Source organism: Brachionichthys hirsutus, chromosome 9 (assembly GCF_040956055.1).
Source record: "Brachionichthys hirsutus isolate HB-005 chromosome 9, CSIRO-AGI_Bhir_v1, whole genome shotgun sequence".
Lineage (NCBI taxonomy): Eukaryota > Metazoa > Chordata > Actinopteri > Lophiiformes > Brachionichthyidae > Brachionichthys > Brachionichthys hirsutus.
The window spans coordinates 8,794,194-8,819,336 of record NC_090905.1 but is presented as its reverse complement, the minus strand read 5'-3'; the positions used below and the strand labels follow the sequence as shown (position 1 = coordinate 8,819,336).

General features: G+C 41.1%; 1 protein-coding gene across 1 annotated transcript in view; it reads left to right on the top strand.

Annotated features, from left to right (window-relative positions):
* The window catches only part of agbl4 (AGBL carboxypeptidase 4), a 189,886-nt gene that overhangs the window by 71,345 nt on the left and 93,398 nt on the right, over window positions 1-25,143 (top strand). The window contains exon 4 of the mRNA XM_068743739.1: window positions 954-1,048. Coding sequence (XP_068599840.1) covers window positions 954-1,048 — 95 coding nt within the window. The remainder of the gene's footprint in view (window positions 1-953; window positions 1,049-25,143) is intronic.

Sequence of the window (25,143 nt, the reverse complement as noted above, 5' to 3'; positions counted from 1 at the left end):
CTCTGCACTCCAGGCAAAGCTTAATGTTTTGGGTTCGGTAGCATCCCTCTGGGGAAAATCATAATGTCTGCCCAGATTAGAGGCTGGTACTCTTTGGAGCAGCTGCCTTTTATCAGACAGTTTGGGTCTGCGACATGGGATCATCTGTGGTATATTACAGATGCCTTATATCCTCACTGTAATGGTAATGTTTCCAGATTTTGTGTGCCGTTGGTGTTCTCCATTGTGGTATTGGCACCATGGTCGACAATCTTGCTGAGCTTCTTTTGCATTTTATAGATTCAAGTCACATTAAGGAAATGATTGTGAAACCGTTTTGTGGCTTTGAAGGTGTTTCTGTTTTGTAAACCAGCGATTAGCTGCTTCAGTTGGCCTTTGGCCAGAGAACTCTGGTCAGAGGACCAATTTGGAGCTCAGTTCCACCGCAGGCCTCCGCGTCTTGCTTTCTCACTGCCCAGGCATTATTCCCCTTCTTCTCCAGGGAAACAAACCTGCTGCACAAACCCTCCGATCAACAGAATATTTAGATTTTACATTTGATTAAAATAAAAATCTAATTTATTTTTCAAACTACCATTTTGAGCTCATAATTTAAGTAATTATAGTGTGTATTGATTTAGTCACAATCAGTTATACAATTAGTCTTTACGATATCAGTATAGTCTCATTCCAATCAAGGAAAAAGTTTGTCAATAAACACTTTTTGTTCTAGTTTTTATAGTTAACACGATTTTATCTGTAGTTTTATTCATGGTATTGTAATCTGGGTGTTCTGAAGACACAAAAAAAGGCCATAATAACATACTTACTAGCTCACAGTAATCTTCTCAACCAGCATTCTTGTTGTATTGCTGCATTTCTTTTCAGATTACCCAAGATTGTTGCTCTTATTCAAACCGATTTCAGCTTTTGGTGGTTTTAACAAGACTTCTGTGTTTTTCAATGTTTTTCAGAGAGTCATTTTTAACGTGGTAAACTTCTCCAAGACCAAGAGCCTGTATAGAGATGGCATGTCTCCAGTAGTCAAATCCACCAGCAGGCCAAAATGGTAAGTAACAATGGAGTAGCAAGCTTAACACTCGTTGTGATTGTCTTTACATTGAATCCTGGATAATCTGTAGACATCACTATGATCCTCGCAGTGCGTCGAGTACTTTCTGCAACTTGGATGAAGGTCTCTGTCTCAACAAACGGATACTTTAGATTTCCAGAGGTTTTTTTGGGAGGGTGCATTAGCATGTGATCCATTGGTTGCCAGTCTGACGGCTGTCTGATGTAATAACGCTTGACTGATGGATGAATAGATCTGAGTGTGTGTGTGTGTGTGTGTGTGTGTGTTTGTGTTTGTAAATGAATAGGTGTGGCAGGAGGAAATAGGGCTGGTGCAGTGGGGTTGGGCACTGCATCTGCCAAGCAGCCTGCTGCATGCAGCGGGGCGAGGAGGAAGAACAGGGTAGCTTGATGAAGTGTTGCCGTCCAAGAGGAGCCCTGACATCTGTCATCAGCTGATGGAGGGCATCCACAAAGAAGCCAGGCATCTGCCACCCTGAGCTGTCTGCATTTCCAAGTCAGTGATACTGCCGCGCTGGGGCGGCTGGCTAATGAAAGATACAATGGGCACGATTCCATAGACAGGAAAGACGCGGCGGCACCGTGCAACACGAAGCACCTCTGCTCTCTCTTCTGTCGCCGTTGTGAAGCTTCAGCTCTCCACTGAGTTTCTCTGTTGTGTTTGATTTTTTTAAGGATTTTTAACTCTGCCAGCCGCTAATATTTCCTCATCCTTTCAACCACTTGTACTTCTTTTAAAGCCGTAGTAAGTTATTTATCTGGCTGTGAAGTTACACAGATTATTCAGTTATTATGTATTAACAGATTTCCAAACGTTACGGCCCCATTTTCTTTACAAATGACATGGTTTTGGTGCAGCGGTAATTATTAAGCTTTCATTTTGTCTTTGTCGATGTTTGGCCACATTGTGACAACAAAAGGAACAAATGGAGCTATGTTTCCAGTGTTAACCCGAGTAAAAGCCTTGTCTTGTTGAAACCTTTGTGTATTTGCTAATCATGCATGTTTCTCTAAGCTTTCTTGAATAGGTATTTAAGTGACACAGCTGGAAGTGATATTTATATTTATACCGGTGTATAGATATATAACTCCATTTCCTCTGCTGTTAGAGCATCTCTTTTCAGCCCTGTGCATCTTCTCGTGCACGTGTTGAGCACTTTTCAACTGTCCGGGGCAGCTGACATTGTTTGTGTCCACACAAAGTGGTCAAGATGCTTTTAACACAAGCTCCTCTATTTGACTTTCCATGAGCACAAGAAAGCACCGACAGCTTCTAAAGTAGCAATCTTCTTCTTGACAGTTACAGATATGGAATAAATAAAATGGTAAAGCGTGGAGAGGTTCGCCTGTCTGATCTTAACTCACTCAGGACAGGATGAAGAAGGTACAGAGAGAGGAAGATATAGGAAACGAGAGAGGGGGGAGCTACAGAAGCAGACAGAAAGAGGCTGCAGGAAGAAAAACGCAAAGTACAAGACAGAGACGACTGAGACATGTGGACAGGGAGAAGGAAATGACAGAGAGAGAACGAGAGACTGCTTCTCCACCCAACATCACCCCACGTTTGTGTTTATCAAAATAATCGCCAGTATTAGCCTGGGAGTTGAAACCTTTATCTCCCTGTGCAGGTGCCTTATGTCCTGGGGGCTCGGCATCATCTGGTGCTGGAGGCTGCAGGGCTCGGCTGGCCTCAGCAAAGCTGAGCGTCTCACTGAGAGACAACTGTCAGATTACATTCCCAGAGAACTGTCATGGCTACAGGTGGAAGGCTCTGTGCTCTATCCCTTCCTCCACATGTTTTCCTTCCCTCTGTCTGTGACCGCTTCAACACAGAGATAGCAGAGACCTGCGATTACTTTTGCTAACAGTGAGCGCCACACGCATGCTTGATGTGTAATGACAGACTATTTAAACATTGCTTTTGAAGTCTTTGAGAGATTATCTTTAAATTATCTTCTTTACAGAATCCTGTACATATTATCTATTGTACATCTATCAAATACATTTATTAAATAGGAGCTGAGAATAAAAAACATGTACATACATACTATATAGTGTATGCAAGCATGACGTGTTTTATCCTCAAATAATTAAATCGGAGTCATTACTTACCATCAATTCAAAATATATGAAATCTCCATAATCAAATCGACTCTTGATAGATAAATAGATTAAAATTTGGTGAATTGAAAAAATGTCAGTAGAAGTGACAAAAGGAGTGTTTATGAGACAAAGAATGAGAATGAATGCGTATCTTCTTCCACGTGTCTTTCTCAGACAACAGCCACCCTGGTGACACGATGTGCCTTCCACATTCTAGACGTTAGGCTGCTGGAGCAGAGAATTGCTCAGCTTCCTTATTTTCTTAGATAAGCTAATTGGAAAGTCAGAGTGTGGGGTGATACAGCTGTTACAGGCTGGAGTGCCATGTGACGGGGTAATGGCCAGGATGGCTGCCTGAGACTGACTGTGGAGGAGAGGAGGTCACCGAATGAAAGCAGAGGATCATTTTCACCAATAGCTATTGAATGAGTGAATTAATGGTTTATTTTCAACATGCAAGTAACACGTAACGGATTAAGCGGTTGGGGACAATGAATTATTAAAACAGCTACAGTTTAAGTTCATTGATTAGCTGATGGTTATATTGACGGATCTTTTCAGCTGTCATACATGTATATGTACATACATTGTACACGCAACGTTGTTCTATTTCCCACCTTACAATCTAAAATATATGTCTTAACATAATATGTAGCTCATTAGGTCTGTGATGCATACTCTATCGCAGATGTTCTAATACATATTGTCTCTTTTAATTAATTTTCATCTTCCTAATCAGTCAGTAGGCGTGTGGATAAAAATAGCTTTAAGGTGCACCTCTCGCTGAGCTAACAGATGAACAGTGAGAGTCGGACGAAACTGGTATCCAAGTGTTTCTATAGTTAGAACCGGCTGGCCTCGATCAAGGGTAAAAGCCTGTCCCTCACGTTTTATAGGGGCAGAAACAAATACAGTAAATATTTTTACTTGCTTATCAGACAGACAGACGGGTCCTTTTATTTATTTTTTCATGTCGCCCCTATATATATATATGTGATGCAACACCAAAGTGCATTACTCTTTGGAATTGTCTGTTTTCCCACTGGGGTGCATGTTACCAGTAATTGTTCTGTCAATCAGCACAGCTCTGGCCGGCCTGCTTCCCCTGCCACTTGTTAAGGCCTGGCAGGAGGCGACAGGTGATGAGAGCTGAGGCACAGTGAGGGAGCCAAAGGGATATATGTGTTTGACTCCCTGCTTTTTACAGTATTTTCTCTTAATATTAACACAGATGTTGTTTCCTAGTTTTTGTCCTACAACTGTGAAATTATATTTTCATCAGTATGTCCGCTATCATCTGCAGTATGTAGTATTTCCTGCAAACCTCTTACCTTCACCAAATTCTACACATATATGAACCATGATGGACAGTTGTGTTTGTGTTGTTTATCCTTTTTAAGTTAATCATATCTGAGTTAAGATACTGACTGAAATAAAACCGGTACTACTACTACTATTTAACTTTATTTACAAATTCTATTTATCATGGACAAAATACATTCTAATTCTCATTAGTGACGCCTTTTAATATAGACATATCTTTTTTGGTTACGTTTTCATGGAAAGATGATTTTAAGATGACTCTGAAGGTTGATCATCTTCTCCATACTGTGCTGCCGCTCTAATTTCTTTACATTTTCTTCCATGCGGTTGTTTTCATATATGGACGTTTCTTCAAAAGCCATCCTGAACTCTGAGGCAGAAAACTTTACAAACTGCAGCAAGTGTGTGGAAGCAGTGATGAAGGTGTTCTCTCTTGAGGCAGCAACCTGAAAACAGACTCGAGAAGTTGTGAGAGAAGCGCGGCTCCCCCTATGTTCAGTCAGTCTCTATTCTCCACTTCCTTTGCTTCACTTGCTGCTGAGACATTTCTTCTAATTAACCATGTGGCATGCCTTTTAATAATAGACCTTTTAATTGTCAACAAATGAAGAGTGATGTAAAATAGCTAATAGCTGGTGCTAATTATTAGAGGACTTGAATGCTTGCTAATTAAGGGCACACAGGACAAGGACTGACTCGTGTAATTGGAGCAATAAAACTCAGACTAACGATTCATTTCCAAACAGACTTGATTCATAAAAATGTCAAGTAACCCCGATTTCAGCTTATACTGCTCCCACCACCCCCGCAGACCTGAATCGCACTCAGACATCTCTGCATACTGTCGCACACTTTTGTGTGTTCAAAGAAGACATTTAAATAGTAATATTCCTGCTTCACATGTAAGACAAGACAAAACACAACCATGGAGTGTCTGCAGAATGTCACGACAAAGTTTACTTGGTAAATAAAAGATATAAGAGACAAAATCTAAGAGGCTCGTGAATATATTCCTCATGTAGCTGGTTTTTTTTTACAACAAATTCACATTGATATTTAGCACAAAAGTGTATTTGCCATCTCCCTGTGGTCACACTTAAGGTTAAGTCGCCAGGCTCAAGGAAAGAAATGGATTGCTGCTATCCTCAAGAGACCAGAGCATCTTTACAGCCTTTTTGCATCCATGTCACAATTCCATGATGCTTTACTGTAATATAATTCTTATAATATGATATATAGCGTGCCTGCAAACTCTATTGCAGGCACGCTATGCAATCATATTGCATAAACAGAGACCATGTCTGAGCTGATTCCTTGCTCCCTAGCTCATTTTGGAGCAAATCAAAGCAGTCATGTTACAGACAGACTTTGGGTTTCATATAAGATTCTTAGATTAAAACAATGTTATATATGATGTGCGATCTCAGTCAACCTTGTCTATGTGATAAGGGAGATGGTCACAATGTTTTAATAAGAAGAAAGCACCGAAGAAATTGAGAGGACACGCACACACGCCTACACACCCCATTGAATATATTCACTCGGATTCATATATGACACTTTATGAATGTACTGTCGCTCAAATCATTTGGTTACTTCAGCCAAATTCAGGAGCGTTCGTCTTTCAGGCCAATTATTTTCCTTTTCCACCTCACTCCAGTCTTTAATGACTTATAAGAGGAAAGTAGTCACAAAGCTCTAGTTTTTTAGATGAAATTAATCCTCTGCCCATTCCCACTTTTCTTTTCCATCTGGGAATCTTAATTCTCCTGGTTTGGTCCGTATTGAGGGGGAGCTGGGGAACAAATGAATGACTGTGAGGGAGAAGTGTTAGCTTACTGCCAAGAGAAGTGGAAGAGGATTATGTGGGAGAGATAATGGGTCAAAATGTAACAACTAAATTCATAATCTTGCAGATGAGGAATAATGTGAGAGTGTGCATTGTCTTGCTGCATATCTGCGCAATAGCAAGCGTTTGTGCACCGTTACTCGCATAGAAGAAGCAAGAAGGAGCAAGGGGTATTTTGTCAGGTGCAAGTTGCTTCTGGGTCTCCATTCAACTCACAAATGACTTACCTGGACAGTTTAATGTTTGCCTGGAGGAGAATTAAAAAGGCACTTCATTTCCCCTTTTACAGGCTGGGTATGGATGTCAGTGCAGCCCTCCCTGAAAGCGCTCTAATCTAAATGCTTTTGTCAGGGGAGATTTGGTAGATTGCAGCAGGCAGAGGTACAAATTGGTTGTGTCATCCTATAATGAACTAGGTGAGGCGTTGCAGTTTTTCTGCTGCCAGCAGTCCCCTGTTTACTGTACTGTAAGTCAGTGGCTGCCTTTAGTGTCGTAGGCATAAGAGTTCACCGTCAGCCCTCTTTGTTCAGGCTGCCTGATGCCATGAACAATGCACAATGTTTTGTCATTGGGAGTCCTGTCTGTTTCTTCAACAGCACTACACAAAGCACTTTTACAAACACAGCATCCTTTCCCCTTTCTGCATTTACATTCTATTTATCCATGTGCAGCACGCTGTGAGGCATAGTGGGTTGTTGTGCTTGCTGTATTCTGTTTGGTGTTTGGTAAGTGTGCTCAGCAGAATCAGTATCTGTGTTTCCACAAAGCTATGCTGCTGCACTGGACATTTTAGGACACTCTGTAGGATGGGTAATATCTACATTCTGTTCTAGAGGGGAAGTGCACACCTACAAACACGCGAGTGCTTTATTGGTTTGGTGCAGGGTTCAGTTTCACAGATGCTTCATTATGGCCAACATTTGCTGTTTTATTTTGTGATGATGGATCCTCAAAGACCAATAATTACCTTTATCTTGGAGTGGATTCCTGACTGTTTGACGTGCTTATGGCTCCTTACGGCGGTGGCGGTCTTATCCTCTGCTGTTACATGGCTCAAATTGCCTTTTGAATGCTTGTGATCAGAGAAATCGAGAGCGACAGACAGTAAAGTTAACGCGTAGCCCCATATTGACTTCAATCTTTAATATCAGGCTGGCGGTAACAGTTGTGGTACAGCGGAATGTTTTCTCCTCTGTTCATGTGTGTAGCTATTTGTACCCGCTTGTGTTTGCATTTGTCAGTGTGTTTGCTGATGACACTGTAGGACATCAGGGTGGGATTGCTCTGACTGTGAGGAAACTGCTCATCTGAATTTAGATCGGTCCCATCTGGAGGTGGCTGGCTTTGGCCCTTCATAATTGTGTAAGCAGCTGAGCATCTGGGGCCTGCTAATGAAACTAAAGACACAAGATAAAGCCCTGGGCTACTGCATGCTGCCTAGCGCCATCAGGAATGGAAGGAGGGGAATGGGAATGAGGAAGAGTGGACAAATGGATGGAAAGAAGCATGGGCCAGGAGGAAACAGTGTGCTGAGAATATCAGTGGTCTTAAAGAGGCCTAGATTGCTCCTATGAGAGAACAAGCAAGAACGCCAAGTAGGCCATTAGAAAACTGAGCCATAAAATGAAGACCGTGGTGTCTTTATTGTGGCCCATTAACTTGGATGTTCATGCAGAGATGGCAGCACTATGTGCCACTATAATGAGCAATATAACGACGCCACAGCATAGAATGATGCACTGTTAAAAATACCCTGGTTACATAGCATTCTATTAACCACCAGTATCAGCTTCAGGACTGTTTTCACATCCTACTTGTGTGCAATGCCTGAACTTTGTGTTTGGTTTTCAAGTAAAGTTTTCCAGCAGGATATTTTCATGTGTCACTTTTCATCAGTTTATTTTCTAGTATTCTGAATTAAACAGAAAAATTGGAATAGGAAGGCTTTCATCTTCCCAAATGAGCGAATGAAGGAATTACTGTGCTAAGACATTCTTGCATTTGTCCACTCTGTATTTCTTGACACAAGACATTTCTAAATAGCCTGAACAGTGTCTGGTTTTCCTCGTCTGCTCCGCTGCATACTTTACTTTGTCTCCAATAATGTAGATGACCCTGGGCAACCATACTGTCCATGGGGGCTACTGCTTGTGGTAAGCGTAGGGAATGGAAAGCCATCGGCCCTTTTCTTAAACTTTATTATTATATTTCCTTTATTTCTCCCTCAGCCTGATTTCCCATTGGAAACGAAATGAAAAAGCAATCGGTCCTCCTTTTTATTACTGTCATCTTTGTTTTCTGTCCCAGAGAGTCAGATTGCCTGATCTCAGAGAGTCGCACAAGAAGAAAAAAACAATAACTGGAAAAATAACAATCAACATCATAAAAAGAATTGACCTGTCACAATGAGCATGCCCGGAACTGGAGGGCCGCCACCATGCCGACACCCACAAGTTGTTTATGAGGGAATGAGTCGGTTAGAGTCTGATGGTGGCCTTCAGGATCTGCCAACTCCCACAGTCTGGGAAATATTTTTTAGAGGAGATTAGGATCAGAGAGGAGAGGGGCGGGTGGAGAGTGGAGGCAGAGGTGTAAGAGGTTAGGGAGAAGGGTTGTAGGTGAGAAAGACAAATGGAGGTGAGCGGATTGCTGCAAAAAATGTCGGGCTTAAAGGATAAAAGAGGACAGGAAGGTGAAGAGGACTCTCCTGAGTTCCCTACTAACCCTGCAGAGACATGATGACAGGGGATCAGACTCCGCGTGCACAGCGCCTCAAATCATTTATTCATCAGCTTCATTAAGAGGGAATTACAAGACTGCTTAAGGACCCTTAGGTCACTCACTGTTGTGTCATCATTATTACTAATGAAAGACTTGTGTGTCCTTACTGTCAGCTGTTTATAGGTGGCAATATGATGGACTTTAGGGACAATTACCGGTACGCTCTTCTAAAGGACAACTTTGCAGCATTTACCATGCATTTTTTTAGAACTCATATCATACTCCTGCTTTGCTTCATTTTTATAGTGCAGCCACAGATGTGCGCAGTCACACTGCTAATTAAATTAAGTAATTTATGCAGATTTTGAGCTGTTATAATGAATGCTTGTGATTTTGAAACAGCAGACAGTAGCTTTCATTAACAGCCAGTCTCCCCACATAATCACTTTCTTTTCCCCATCTACCTTCAGTTAGCAAACAATACAGCTCGACAGTGATCCCCTGGACCTTTACACGTGTAATCATAATCAAGGAAGACAATTAAAGAGGAGGAGAGAACGATAGACCCGTCATTTAGTGGATAATGTTGTCCACTTTATTTTTTGTTTTTCCTGATCCTTGAGCAAGATAATAAATCCCAAACTGCTCCCTGGCTGTTGCCTTGTTTAAGTGATTGTGTTGCTGAACAGGTGGCGCCTCGCTTGGTAGCCTTTTCCACCACTGTGTGAATATTTTGTGAACATTGGCTTGTTTTTTTAAAGTGCCTTAACAGACTAGTAAGGTGTTGCGTAAAGCCAATGTAGTTTATTTTACCGTCTCCGTGCCAGTGGCACTGATTTTAAAACGCGTTCAGGCACATTGGCAGCATGGACATCGTCGCTGCACCTCTGCTATTACTCTGTGAAGCTGTACTTAAAGCCAAACGCTAACACCTTTTATGGGAAAATGCTTGCAATAACAGTGCTCCACAGGTGGAACATACTGAACTGAAAGCAAATGTGTCATTTAGAGTGGGCCTAAGAGAGACTTTTTATTATCCTTTGAGAATGTTTTTATGGACTGAAAGGACATTATTCACAATATCAATGGAACAATTAAGAGGTTTTTTTTCTTTATAGTTTCCTTGTTTTTCCTGTAGTATTGTCCTTGGCTAGTAATTTACTATTAAGATATTTAAGATATATTACTAATTAATATTTCATGAAGATTTAAACATTTACAACCAAGTATTCTGGAAGACAGAATACATTTTATACATTTTATTAGATTAATGATTCCAAAACCATGTTATTAACAGTTAACATGTTGCACCTTATTTAATAAATATTTGAACTAAACTGATGTTTTTGGACTGGCTAAAAGCACAAGCCAGTATTTGTTGGTATTTAAAAGTCTGACTTATATTGGTCTCCATGTGGTTTAACTGAAGACCTCTGGGTTAAAGAGTTTCTCCTCTGGAGAACAAGCTGCAGCTACAAATCCTAACCCTTGATCATCTTAAGTGTGGAAGCGTTTTAAACAGAGACTGAAGGAAGTGGTTCTCTGTAAGCGCTGAAAACTGAACGTCTTTATCACGTAAACACAGCTGATCTGCACAAACACTGGATGGCTTTGTCCCGACAGCGGACAGACTGCACAGCACAACATCCTGTTTACATTTGTAACATCTAGAACACGTTAATAGCAATAATAAGAATACTCCCTTATTAATTATGCCATTAAAAAGTTCATTTCTGTTTTTGCATCAATATGATGTTTAGAATCTTGCATTGCTAGATAAAGCAACTATTTATTTATTATACTTATCGAGTTGTTTCTATGAGCATTTTCAGCAAATGACACGCGAAGGGGTGTGTTTGGAACGACATTTCCAAGTTACAATTAAATTCTGTAAATTATAAAATGCTGTGATCCACCAGTAAAGAACATGATTGGTAGTTTGTTTGCTTAGCCCAGATCTTTCCAGTAATGTGGTTGGAGAGAGAAGCGAAAACAGAATGAGCAGCAGGATCGGCACCTTGGACAGCGCCGCAGTGCTGAGCCAGCCAGTCCAGCAGCTGGGCTCCTCTGATGTACGCTCACAGTTTGGAGGTAGTTCTGGATGCGCTTGGTTCATTAAGGAATAAATTGGCGGCTTTCACGGTGCATGTGTTAGAGCCCCAACTGTGTGTCACTACCATAATCTATACAGAATGACAATCCTGATGCTGTCTGTAAATTACCTAATTACATAACTCTGGAAATCCTACTTCTAACATTTGGAATTGTGTGTTATCAGTTGTTTATGAGTTATCAATAAAAATATGTTCAAAATAGACACAACTTCCCACCCTTTGAATGGTTCAGAATCATCTCAGCTGGTGGGAGTGCCATCATGGAGCCACCCTCTGATTATATGTTTAAATCTCCCACATTCACATCATAATCCAGCTTTAAATACTTAAAAAATAATGATTATTACATGAGTTTATAATCAGGATCTGTATCCAATCACATATAGTTGTAGGGTGTCATTGATTCTCTATTCCAGGCTTTTTATTTTATTTTCATTGAAAACCAAACAAAGCAGTGCTGATATGGCCCAGAATCGACATCCATACCTGGATCCATGTCAACGGCATACGGCATTATTATCAATAACATTTTCAGATATCTAGTGCACAAACAAATAAATGTAGTTGATAACATAACTAATAATCTAGACAGCAAACAAAATAATATTTACAAGAACAAGGAGTCTCTGGGCTGTGTGTAAAGGAAACCTGCTTCTAAGTTTGTAGGAGAAAGAGAAAGACATCAAGACGTTACATTTGTGATCGTACCTGTCTATATTACATCAGCATATAGCAACATTTCAGTGTATGTGTGTGTGTGTGTGTGTGTGTGTGTGTGTGGCCCACCTGGCTACACCAGCAGCTGGCAGGCAGAGATTGCCCACTCATCAAGCCTCTTTATATCTGGGCCCATGGAGTTCAAGAGGACTGTCAAAGACCAAGTCTAGGAGTCTCCTAATTTCAGGGTACTTTTACACCACTGGTGTCTAGTGGTCAATACTTGGACAGTTAGCTCTTGAAAAGAGTGGTTGTGTCAGTGACCTACCACAGGTAGTTTGACAAACACTTGAATAAAGACAAAAAAGCGCATGTTGTGAGCAGTAAAGCACACAGCTCTGCCTACATTTTCCAGCACATTTGGGATTCCTGGGCTGGGCAAGGTGCCCCTTCCAGTCAAAACAAGAAACACAAAAAAGAAACGGCAGTGATTTGCTGCTGATAAACAAAAACATAACAAACTCACATTTTCTTGGCAAGAGCCTCCAATTCTCCTCTAGATTATTAACCATCAGAAAATACTTGTCAACTTTCTTTAGTTGTTTGTGTTTTCAGATGCTCCAGCATTCTGGCTTCAATGTATATGATCTGGATTGTTTTGTTTTTTTCCCCCTGAACTGTTTTATATTGAACACGCAGAGAGGAAGTAAATGTCTGTCTCAAGAACAGTTTGTTAATGCAGAAATCAGACGCTTGGCCTTAAAGTTTTACAGTGGACTCTCAGTAAGTTGGCACGGAGCTTTAATCAAGCGCTTATTTGCACCTCTACACAGCAAATAAGTTAACTCAAAAATTGGTCTCACTCCGGTGTTGGTAAGTGACCATTCCTGACATCCTTTCTCTCCCTAACACACTCCCTCCCTCCTTTGTCCTACTTATCCAGCTACTGCAAAATCACTTATCTTCACCTTGCTTCCTCTGTCTCCTGCTAATACACATTAGCAGCCAGCAGCCATATGTAATAGGGCCGTGTGTGCCCCTGCTGTTATAATGGCTTCTCTGACACTTCTCCCATTAAATTTGGTCAAGCCGCACTGCACAAGAACCCTTGGCACACTCTAAAATATTATTATATTACAACCATAAACAAGCTGCCCAGTGGAAATGACTTTGTGAATAGCTTGTAAACTATTTGTTTTGCTTTTGTTTTCATTCCATTTGTTGAAATCTTGATTTCTCACTATGCTCATTCTCCTCCTTACCAGGCTTGAGCTAGAAAACATGAGACAGCAATATTATGGGATGCGCAGCTACATTATGAATTGCATCAGATTAAAATGTGACTAAGTGTACACGTCTGCTCTATCTAATAGGCCTGTTTGTAATCTTCCACATCTCGACAGTTCCACATACGGTAGCCAGATAGCATCGGGTGCTCATTCCTCTGTGTGTGGTGAAACGCAGGCCGAGTTCCAGATAACGTGATCAACACCGGTATTCTTAACTGTTGCTGTGACAAATGAGAGCTCTGATCTAGTCGGATAAGCAGAACATATTCATTTGTTTAATTAAAGCAGCTTGTCTCTCTGTGGCGATGGGTCATTTTAGAGAATGTTGGACTTAAAGCAGGCAATTAAGTTAAACTTCAGATAAGTCACCCTGCAGACGTAGCTGCCTCTACCAGTAGGGAAGACAAACTTAATCTGTCGCCGGTGCAGTCCCACAAGGTCATTTACTTTATTAAAGTCTGAGGCCACCGCTCCTGCTCGCCAGCAGGATGAAATAGGCACATCTATGGATGGAAGTTAAGGGTGGTGAACAAGGGGCAGGTAGAACCACCGTCAGTGCAGAGTAATATTTATAATGCTAGTACTTCACAACATCTTAGGTAATTAAAGACTGCTTGTTGTCTTGTCTATGAGAACAGGAGAAGAACTTGTACTGCAATGAGCACCTTGACAAAGATATTTGTTTGGCCAACGGAGGGTGGCGGCGTTAATTATCTCAAGCTGATTAACGGACTGGGAATGGATGTGGTTTGCCGTGCCACTGTAGAAACTACAGTAGCCCACTAGGGTCATTATTTTAGAGGAGCATTTTTAGAACTGGAGACTGGTTTTCCAAATATTTCTCTGTATGCATATAATGTTGCCTTTTGAGTGTGTCAGCCTCACAGTGGAGTATAGACTAGCAGTCAAATTGTATTTGAAATAGGGAATTTTTAAAATGTATTTAAAGTATTATTTTTCATAAATGTAAGAGAATAAACAAAATTTCAGGCATGAGAGAATTTGATAGCCAAGATATAGAAACATATTTCAGAACTAATATTACAGAGGGAACAGCAGGAACCATTTAAAATGACCAAAAGTAATACTGTTGTATTACAGCACATACAAATGATGATACAAAACAGTAAACTGATAGATATGTTTTGGAAAACCAAACTTACAGTAATATCGCTGTTCAACACAGTAAAAAAGATATGCTTATATCACTTAGCACTGTGTGCTCACATACTGTATGGTTTTAATTTTGTGCTGTATAAAGTGTAGTCCGTTATGGAGAGCTATGGCCTTGTGCACACTGCCAGGAGGTTGTTGGTCAGATTCAGACTGTATCCCAGACTTACTACAGAAAGTCTGGAAGCAGTGAAGATACACACACACACAATGTTTCTCATTCTGGAGGCTCTTGATGCTAAAATTGGAACTCTGTTATATTGCTCATAATGCAATACACAACAGCACCATCAAATCCAGAGCGACCGCTCGTCAGTGCGCTGAAGGAGAATCCATGCTGCTGCTAGCAAAGGAGGAGCACAGCACAGACAACAGTTTGTCGACAGACGCTCCGATGAACTGTCTGGCCTGCGATGTGACGATTGGAGAGAAACATCATGGATTTCTGCTTCTAATGATTCCATGTTAGAAAACTGCACCACCGACCCCCGCCTCATTACCAGAGGAACCCATGCACAAAGGGCCGTGGTGTTTGGACTCACAAATCCAATCTGACCAAATACAAATGTTGACACACTCTTGTCAGTGATATATATATGTATATATATATATATATATATACATATATATCTGCTCTAAGAAGCAATCTGGTTTGTTTGCAGTCTCAACAGCTAAAGATCAACCATTTCTGCTCTGTATTCGACTACAAGCTTTTAGCACACCCCTCTCTTGTCCGTGGTTTCTGTTACACTTTCTCTCCATCGCTCCTGTGTCCCCCCCCCCCCTTCATCTCTCATGCACACAAGCACACGCAACCCTGCACACACGCCCTCTCAAGGCCAGAAAATCACATGTGCTCATTTTCCTATTTCATTGCGTGTCAATGTGGGAAATAAGGGGGACAAGTGTGATGCATAAAATGACAAAATGGCCATCGACTCCATCACACGCATGACAGCTTTATGGTGAGGAGGTGTTTCAATCACGCTACTGCCCTGGAAGTCATCAATCATAACACATGTAGAATAGACACAGATACACACACACACACACACACACACACACACTAATAACATGAGAGTAACATGTTACCACATGATGCAGAAAAAGGGCAGTCTAGTTAAAATGCAAACTTTCCAACAAGAAAATATAATGAACTTATCAAAACCATTATGTTTTTAATGATTAATTATTTGATGTAGTCCAAGCTGCTTCATATATGCATGAAAGTACAAGTAAATATGTACAAATCACTTCATATACTTTGGCACAAACCTAGATGTGAACAATGCTAAATATATATTTGCTGCACAAAGGCATTTAACTGATATCTATGTATCACATTTCTGTCTTTAAGCCTGTGATTAGCTTCCCGACTCCTCTTTTTGTCCTGCGGTGCAAGAGGAAATGTGATGGACAATCCATTTTTAACAAATTTAGTCAGGGATGTTTTGACAACCAGACATAGTTCATCTGACCAGGGCTCTGATACGATGCCATGCGATACGATATAGATTCATGCACAGTATTTGAAAGAGTGTGTATGGAAAGCTGAGCCGACCCATTCCATGGACGCTGTAACGCGTTCGTTCTCGTCTATCCTGTATTATTGCCACATATATCTGAGCAGTGGTTATGAAAAGCTTCCCCACTGCAGCATGTGGAAGGACACGCCTGCATAACTTCCTTGTTGCCATTCCTCTTTGCAATGAAATACAGAAGTGCAAGGAGAAGCAATTTGTGTGCGTGTGTGTGTGTATATGAGAGAGAGAGAGGGGCTATGAATCCAGAGCCTGATGTCAGCAGCATATATCCATGAAAGTGTGTTTTTGTGTGTTGCGAGGGGTTAAATGAAAGTCAGTGCGCACACACGGGGCATCATAAGCAGACAATGAAAAATGGGAGTGGAGAAGCTATACAGCTAGTTTCCCTGTGGGAACAGCTACAAGCAGGAGTACGCACCTTCGGTGATAATCGTGTGTGTGTGTGTGTACAGGGCTCTATTCACATTAACCCTTTCCATTACTCAGATGCACACATTTGATTACAGCAGGAACCGATTTCTTTGTAATCTCATCTTCAAAGAGTATCAATTCACCCTCTGCCCTCGTATATATTTTTGTATTAATCCAACACCCGCAGTAGGTTCTGTACTGAAATGACTCCACCACTAATGTTGTGTTTGAACCCCAGTTAGTGTAGGACATTGATGATTCAGCGAGGTTCTTTGTTTGCTACAGGTTTTCATGGTGGTTTTCACTCACGAGGAAACCTGCTAGCTAGCAGCCATGTCTGTATCGTCTGGTTATCTCTGGTTTGCAGGAGCAGCTTCTGAGGGGAGTGTTTGTCCAAAATGTTCACGGAATAAATAGTCTTGTCGAGACGATACTGATTAAATCAGCAAGATGAAATAAACAATAATAAATGATGTGAAATGCATGTCTACCAGGTATGCTTTTACTGAACCTTCCCTGCTGCTTCACAGACACACAGTCGGCACACAACACTGGATTTGCTCTAGCACTGAACTGCTGTGTGCTCAGAAGTTTCTCTTTTTACAAGTATCACTGCCCTACTGTGTACTTCTGCACATACTGAGGAAAGGATCCAGCTCAGTGCCAGCTGCCATAGAACCACAGACAGCTAGCTGTATGTATTAATATTTAAATAATTGTAGTTTCAATTGTAAAATCACATTTATGTAAATTGTGTTTTATTGTGTGATGATCTTCATGACAGCAACACTGCAGTGCCAGTGAAGGTTTGTAGTCATATCATGTTTACCTCTGCCGGCGTTTGTTTGTAGTCCGTCCGTCCGTTAGCAGGACAATTCAAAAAGTTCTGAAGGGATCATGAAGAAATGTTCAAGAATGAGCTGCTTGGCGGAGGTCTGCTTTTCTAGTTTCTGTTTCTATTGAGTTTGCTTGCTATAACTTCCTGTTTGTTTCATTAACTTTGCATAAACAGTAGCTTCACATTTGTGTCAGAATTTGGATATAGCCCCTTTGTCTGCTTGATCTCCGACACAGCAGTATAACATCATATACACTGTCGAATACTGCAGTGAGATTCTATTGATTCACATATGTCTTCCCAGAAAAAGGCCTTTTGTACTGCAGAGACCAACAACAGTTGCGCTCACCTGTGTGGGTTTACAGCCTCAGGGTTTTAGTTCCTCTGACCACACACATGAAGAGCTGCACTCTAGGGAGAGGACAGAAGTCGGTGCACAAGCAGGATTATTAGAGTCAGTATATGTCAGTTTTTCAATATGGAGTTATGGTCATATCAGCAAGCACAGCTTCCGATCAACATCAAGCAGGCAAGAGATCAACAGAATTTAGCAGAACCAAAATCTGACAGAACTTTCTTATTTGTGCTATTAGTGACACATTCTTCAAAGCGTTCCACACATTTTATATGCCTCAAAGATATGCAAATGCTGCTGTTTGTAGTGGTTCTGCCATTCTTTAGTAAATTTCAGGATTATTATTGCCCTCCCAGTATACTTGTATACCACAGACGTATTCCGTTGTCCGAGTAACATACAACTGTCTCGTTGGTCTGTTCTTACCTCGTGTCATTCCAAACAGTGTTCTCCTGACAAGTGGTATTTGACTCAGTCAGAAACGGACACAGCGCAGAGACAGAGGATATAAATAAGAGCCCAACACAGCACCAGGTTGTGAAACACCAACGGCAGTTTTTTTTTGTCTGATAGAATAATCAGCATGCACTCGACAGGAGAGTGAAAATTACCATTCACACACAAAAACACAGCAAGGATAGTCAATTATCTGCTGGGTTTGTTTTTCTCTGCATCCATTTGCATACTGTTCCTATGAGAAGGTGCTTTTAATGTAGATAGATGATTCTGGTCAGTATGAAATTGCGTGAATGTGTCTTATTAGCGCGCGGCGTGTGCAGACATGGAAAAGGTCATGGTATTTCTTTGTTCCCATAGCTCTTTTCCCTCAATTAAAGCTAATCACCAAGCCCAACATTGATCCTGCCCCTCAGCTTTTCTCGTGAATGGATCGTAATGTGTGTATGTGTGTGTGTAAGATGTGAGGGGGATGTAGTTCCACAGACACAGAGCTCGAATTGTGTTCATGCATGTGCTCATGTTAAAATGATCTCCAGCACATTTAAGGATTTACCTCTCTGATGTAATGAACCAATTTCTCTCTCTCTTCCTCTATTCCCATCTCTCATCCTTCCTCCTCTTTCAATCTACCGTGAAATATTCTCCTGTTTAGCTCTGAGACAAGTCATCTGTCACTCAGGAGAGCGGGGTAACACGCTCTTCAGTCAGACATTGTCAAATACGCGCGTGTGTGTGGGGGGGGGGGGGTGAGGTGAGGGTTCTGCAAATGATAAGGCCTAAGGCCATTATTATTATTATTCATTTGTTCATAATTACCTTAGTACGTATATCGACCACTTTCAGTCAGAGACACAGAATATTTATTTTCTGTCTGAATCTTGATATTGATGCTGAACTTGACATATTGCACTACGCAACACATCCATCTTCAAAAAAGAAGTTAGACAATTTCTATCTTACTTTTGTGCTGCTAGAGTTATTTTCTTTTTTATGCCAGGCATTGAATTTATTATCATAACTGGAGCTACATTAGGTAGGGTGACATTACTCTCTTCTCCTGTCCTCTCAAGATAAAATGTTATGATAGAACATTGCAGAGCTGTCTGTGACACAGTCTGCTCGGATATAATGGCTTTAAATGCTCATCACAGTCAAAGCAGACAAGTAGAGGTTTTTCTCTGTCACGATGTGCCTGAATTTCTCTCTGTCTCGGAGCAAAGTATCTCAAGTCATCAGTAAAAACATATTCAATGGCATATCTGAAGTGCATTGCGTAGTCAGTCATAGTGTATTATAATGCATTCAGAATGCTTTATGACTTCTTTAGTAGCCGCGCAATGATTGGAAGTCTTTCTAAAATATTAAAATGTTAAGTTATATATTGTCTTCCATCCATCCATTTGGACGTGTCTTGAGCAACCCCAAAGGGGAGGCACCCTGAGGCACCAAAACCATTTATCTGAACCACTTGAACTGATTCCTTCCAACATAAAAGAGCATGGGCTTTACACCCTATTAAGGAAACAAAGTTTGACCACGTGTATCCGTGATATTATTTTGCTCGCTAGCAAGAACTGAAATACAGCTCACCTCATTACTGAAGGTTGGAACATAGATCAGCTGATATATTGAGACCTTTGCCTCCCAGTTCAGCTCTCTCATCACCACAATGGTATGATACAGCACTTGCAACACTGCTGCTGCTGCACCGAATCACCTGTCCAGCTCACGGTCCATTTTACCTTCATTTGAGAACAAAACCCTAAGATGCTTAAATGCCCTCTCTTGAGGTAGTGACTCATCCCTAGCTAAAGGATAATGGAAAAAGTTTCTAATCGTAATACTCATTGGTGGTGAGTCCAATGTGATTCACTTTAAGGCCTTGAATAAATCAATGCCGCATCATTTGTATTTTATAAGTGAAATTTTGAATCCATAAATAAAGCGGGATGAATGCAGGATGGAGGCACTGGGCAAAGTGGGAGGGTGTCACAGGTTGGGTAATCAACTGGGCTGACTTCTGGTGGCGTCCACAATATATATATATATATAATTTTCCTTGTGCTTCACAATTGTGTTCATATAAAATTGCCGGTAACATGAGCAAATGTGGAAATTTTCTTTTGGTACTTTTGCAAGCCACTGTATATGCAGACATGTTCATGACATTTAAATAATATAGGGAATTATTGATGAGCTGTATCCTTAACAATATTGATGACAATGCATGTGTGTAAAGACTGTATTTGTTCTGTTGGGGTGAGAATGGGATGTTATGCCAGACTCGCCCTACATCCCCATGGTGCCCTATGAAGTTAATTGGCAGCATCTGGTTGCAAGAGAGCCAAACGCTCACCCCTACGTCAGCCCCACCCTGTTCCTTCTCATCGCTGCCCTCCCCTCCTGTGGGTGCTGCTATAACGCATGGAGAGACCAGTATGGCTGCTAGCTGTGAATGTGGAGTGTGTTTGTGTCTGTGGTGTGGATGCAATGGGGGGGCAGGGGGTGTTGATATCCCTGGTTGTATAGAGGCAGACAGGGCAGGCAGGCCCCCAGCTGCCACTGCTGTGCCAAGGGAAATGTGGGCAGACATGCTGGCATCTTTGTGCCAAGGCCAGCAGAGCCCTGAGGGAGGATGGAGAGGGAGGATGGTAAACAATGGCAGGATGGAAGGTGGATGGCTAGATAGAGATTTATAGAGATAAAGTCTGCTGACATTATTAAAGTCACAACGTATAAGGGTTGTGTGCTCATCATACTACAAGCTTGATATGTTGTTCCAAAATTACTGTTGCCTCATTGCTTAGGCTAGCTATCAAAATGTATACCTTTTCGTGTATCCTGCCGTAATTTTATCTTTTAAAAATTGTAACTTCATCTAACATCTGTCATAACTTCTAGATATTCTGCAGACAAATTATAACATAATCATTCGTGACCACTAAGGTCAAATAAACCGAGGCTGACTCAAGGATGAGTCATGTATTCAAAATACATGATTCGATCATGTATTTTGCTCCTTGTTGCATCATTTAAGCTGTTTCTTTCACTGCAGAAAAATGGACTTTAGTAGGTGAGCTCATCTCTATATGGGATTTAATAAAACATCTTCTCAGTGTGTCGTGTGTTAAATTGCCTTCCACTGAGTACATTTCCAGAGAGAATGATCTCATCACTGTGTGACTATATTCCTTAAACACCGACAGACAGACACATCCAGGAGCAGTAATGCTGATCTGTGATCATTTGTCCCACTGTTACTTGATCCAGACAAACTAAGGTCTAAAAGTATATTCTTTCATCTATGAAACATTTTTCAGTCAATTATGCAATAAGATAAAAAGACAGCATTTAATCGTTGTAACGATTGTGGATTGTGATGTGTTTGAGAGAAATATGTGTGATAGAATTGACCATTGAATGGATTTAAAATAACAAATATTTTAATAAATGAGAAAGAAAGAAAGAAGAGACAATGGTCCAGATCAATCATGGCCGTTCCCTTTGCTGATGTAACTCTCTTTATCCAGTCCCTTATTCTGTTACTGACGTTCTCTATACTTCCACTGTGTGATAACATGATCATCATCCCACTGCACCAAATATACAGTATGACCACCATGCATCTCAAGTGTGTGTGTGTGTGTGTCTGGTGTCCCTTGGAACATTATTATTATGACTTAGTCTGGCGCCAGTCTATTTAGTCCACACACACACACAAAGACACACACGTACACACAAATAGATAATGTGATGGGAGCATAATGTTGCGCACTGGGAAATGCTGCATCACATGGATGGAAGGTCTCATCTTGCTCCTCTTAAACTAGCACGTACGCACTTACGCACAGACACATACACACTCACACATTAGCTACACTCCTCTGACTGGCTTACACATCACCACCACTAACTAGGGGCTTAACGCTGACATCATCAGTGTATTAAGTGTGTGTGTGTGTGTGTGTTTAATTTTTCATCACGGTTGCTTGCATGTATTGTCTCTCTGCCCCCCATTATTTCAGACGAATGTGCACCTGCCCTGTTGCCCCATTGGGGACTAGTGGCGCCACAGTGGCGAGGGCACAGTGATCATCTGCTTTCGGCTAATTGCCCTGCTGCCCCAGAAGACACAGAGGATCTAGCTACTAACAGGGACAGCATGCTTAATCCAGTCAAGAACCTTCTGGGACTTACATTTGGGCACTTTTTCACTGCAACTGAGGACTGATTTGGCAAAACATTACAGTGGAGGCCATTAGCGATTGTGTGTGCCGTATATTGGGCGTCTGAAAGAGAATGCCGAGCTACCAGTTGGTCTCTGAGCGTTTCATGTTCTGTTTCCTGATGTTATCGTTTTGACGTGTTCTGGATGTTAACCAGTGTTGTCTGTAGTCTGCAGTGGTTAGCTGTGTGACGACCATTTTCACTGTGGTCTGGCACATGGCTGGTGACATCCTGCTTGGTTAGGCACACATGAGCGTGGTTTACAGCACAGCTCTGTGAAGTCAAAGGATATGAGACAAAACACACACTGTATAATGAGTTAGTCAACTGAATTACGCACCAGTCTCAGTAAGCAGGAAAATATATCCATCAAAGCCATCGAACAGGTCGCCGGGTGGTCTGAAGAGGTCCGCTTCAGGTCCAGCTCTATGTATCTGTATCTGTCAGGAATGGTACTGGTTTATGCAATACCGTTTTCATTTTGGTCAACAAATAGAATATTTTTTTCTTTATTTTTGATTTGATAGACAGATTTAGGTGGGGTTAGCCTGGCTACTGCCAGTCTCACTCAGTTTTCTACTTTGCATTTCAACAGGTCACAAATCACGTGTTTCACTCTACTGGGTTATCCAGGCCCTGTCAACCATTCAGTGGAGAACGTATCCTCAAATTTAAAATACAGCTGGTCCTCTCTTAACGACGGAGTTATGTTCCGAAGACCACTTCTCTGAACAATTTCGAATTAATCATAAAAGGGTAGCATAAAAAACAATAATTAATGAAAGTGATATATTTTTACAAACAAGGACAGACGAACACTCAGACCCATGCACAGATAAAAACAGTCACACAAATCAGCTCTGTCAAAACCTTTCTCTGTATTAAACATATCAGCAGAACAAATTCTGCATCCTGGATATGCAGTAAAGGTTTTTATTTAGATGAGACTTTAAGATTTTTAGCTGCTCTCTGAATTTTATGGAATTAGCTTTGTTTTATGTTTTCTGCATATCAGAACTCGTGCAAAATGCCGTTGGGGAGATCTCACATTGAACAATATAATGCAGCTAACTTCATTTAAGTGTGAAAGCTGACAAATGCACGGGGACATGGGGGATATGTGTAAGTATCTCAATCCGCATGTGTACATTTGTAAAATAGTATCAAAATCTGTTCAGAGATTTGTGAGTATGTATCTGCAAGAGTATACACAACATGTGTTTATAATACATGCAAATGTACAAAACAGAACTCTTCAAATCTGTTTTTAGTGAACGCCTCTGTATCTTTAATTTGATCTGTTCGGATGCGTCTCCTGATTTGTAACAATTTGCATAACCATTTGCACAGTGATAGATTTGGCTGTGCATTTATACATCTCAATAAAGTTGGTCTCATTATGATTTTGGAAATTATTTTGCACATTTACAAATCTGATTACATACACAGATTGAGATACTCTGTGCACACATTTACAAAGAGTTCTGCTATAGTTATCTTCCCATGCAAACCTCGGATTAGAGGGAAAAACAAATCAACTAGCTGAATTGTCTGATAGGATGCATATCTATGTGAACATCAGTGCCAACACTGAAGAGTTTAAATGAACAACTCTTGTCTAATGCCTAAAATAAAATCATGTGATGGATTTTAACTCCTGAGTGTTTGGCGCAGCAACCAGAATGTTTCAGCCTCATCGAGGGGCCTGTTTCTGACCTGATTGTCTCCACAGGTGAGCAAATCTCAGCATTGATTCTACTTATTTCACATCATCAGCCCAGTTGTAACTTGTATTTTTTATTTATTTTCTTGACATGAAACTATCAAATGTACACAGCTGCAGAAAGCTTAGATTAAGAAAAATAAAAAATCTCATAATTGCTAAAATAAAAGACCAAATCTGAGCATCCTCCTGCACGTCAGATGCTCCTTCTTCATTGGTCGTTGAAGTAACTGGAAATCAAAGAGCATGTTCTTGTGTGTCCTGTATATACTGTAACACACTGTGGCGCCATATAGACGGTTTTGCTTGTATTATGCAGAACATGAAAAACACTGAACCTAACATCTAGTGTCATTTCAGACTTTCAAATCGTATTGCTTCTTCAAATGTCGGCGTTGTAGCACGCATGAAGTAAAGTAATGTCATGTCATGTGACATGTTTGCGAAATGGACTATTTTCCTTAAATGACTGACCGAGTGTCTTCTATGTCACTTGACAGCTGCACGGCAATGTCGGAAGACATTTAGCCATCCTATCAGTTGACTGGGTGAACGTTTGACAAACTGAAGAGTCAACAGTGCGATAGAAAATAAAAGGGGGTGGACTGTATGTGTGTATGTGCGTGTGTGTGTGTGTCCAAGCCTTGTGAGTTTTGTCCTCTGTGTTTTTGCCATTGTCTGCGAGTGTCCTCTATGCTTGAGCAATTTGGAAAAAATAGACAAGCTGTCGCTCGTATGAAAGCTACCAATTTGTAAGCCTTCATCTCCAAACTTCAGAGAGACGCCAGCGCCATCAAAATCAGAGCGGGAGCTTGTATCTACCGATGGTTCACAAGTCAAAAATCCCTGGCAGGCAAAGTGACACCTCACTAAAGGCTCCCTGCCAGCTCTGTGAAACCCTGCCCTTGTGTCTTTGTACCTCGGTCTGACTTTTCTCTTTACTTGTCTCTTTATTTGTATCCCTTTGTCTGGTATTTCAGTCTCTCTGTTTCTCTTTGCGCTGCATCTCTCTCTCTCTCTCTCTCTCTCTCTCTCCCTCCCTCTCACTCTGGTCTGTACGACTGGGATGAGATGGTCTTGCAGAGCTCAAAGAGCTCCCTCTGAGCGGGATGACCTTGAAGGAGCTCACATATAGTTTGAGTTAGCTGCTTCATTTCGGAGGGTGATTCTTTGCATTTTTCTGTTTGTGTGTGTATATGTGTGTTTTTCTAATCACTGAATTGTGAATGAATAAATTGTGTGAATACGCTAGCACGGGGGAAGCTTCTCCATTTCCCACCCTCATC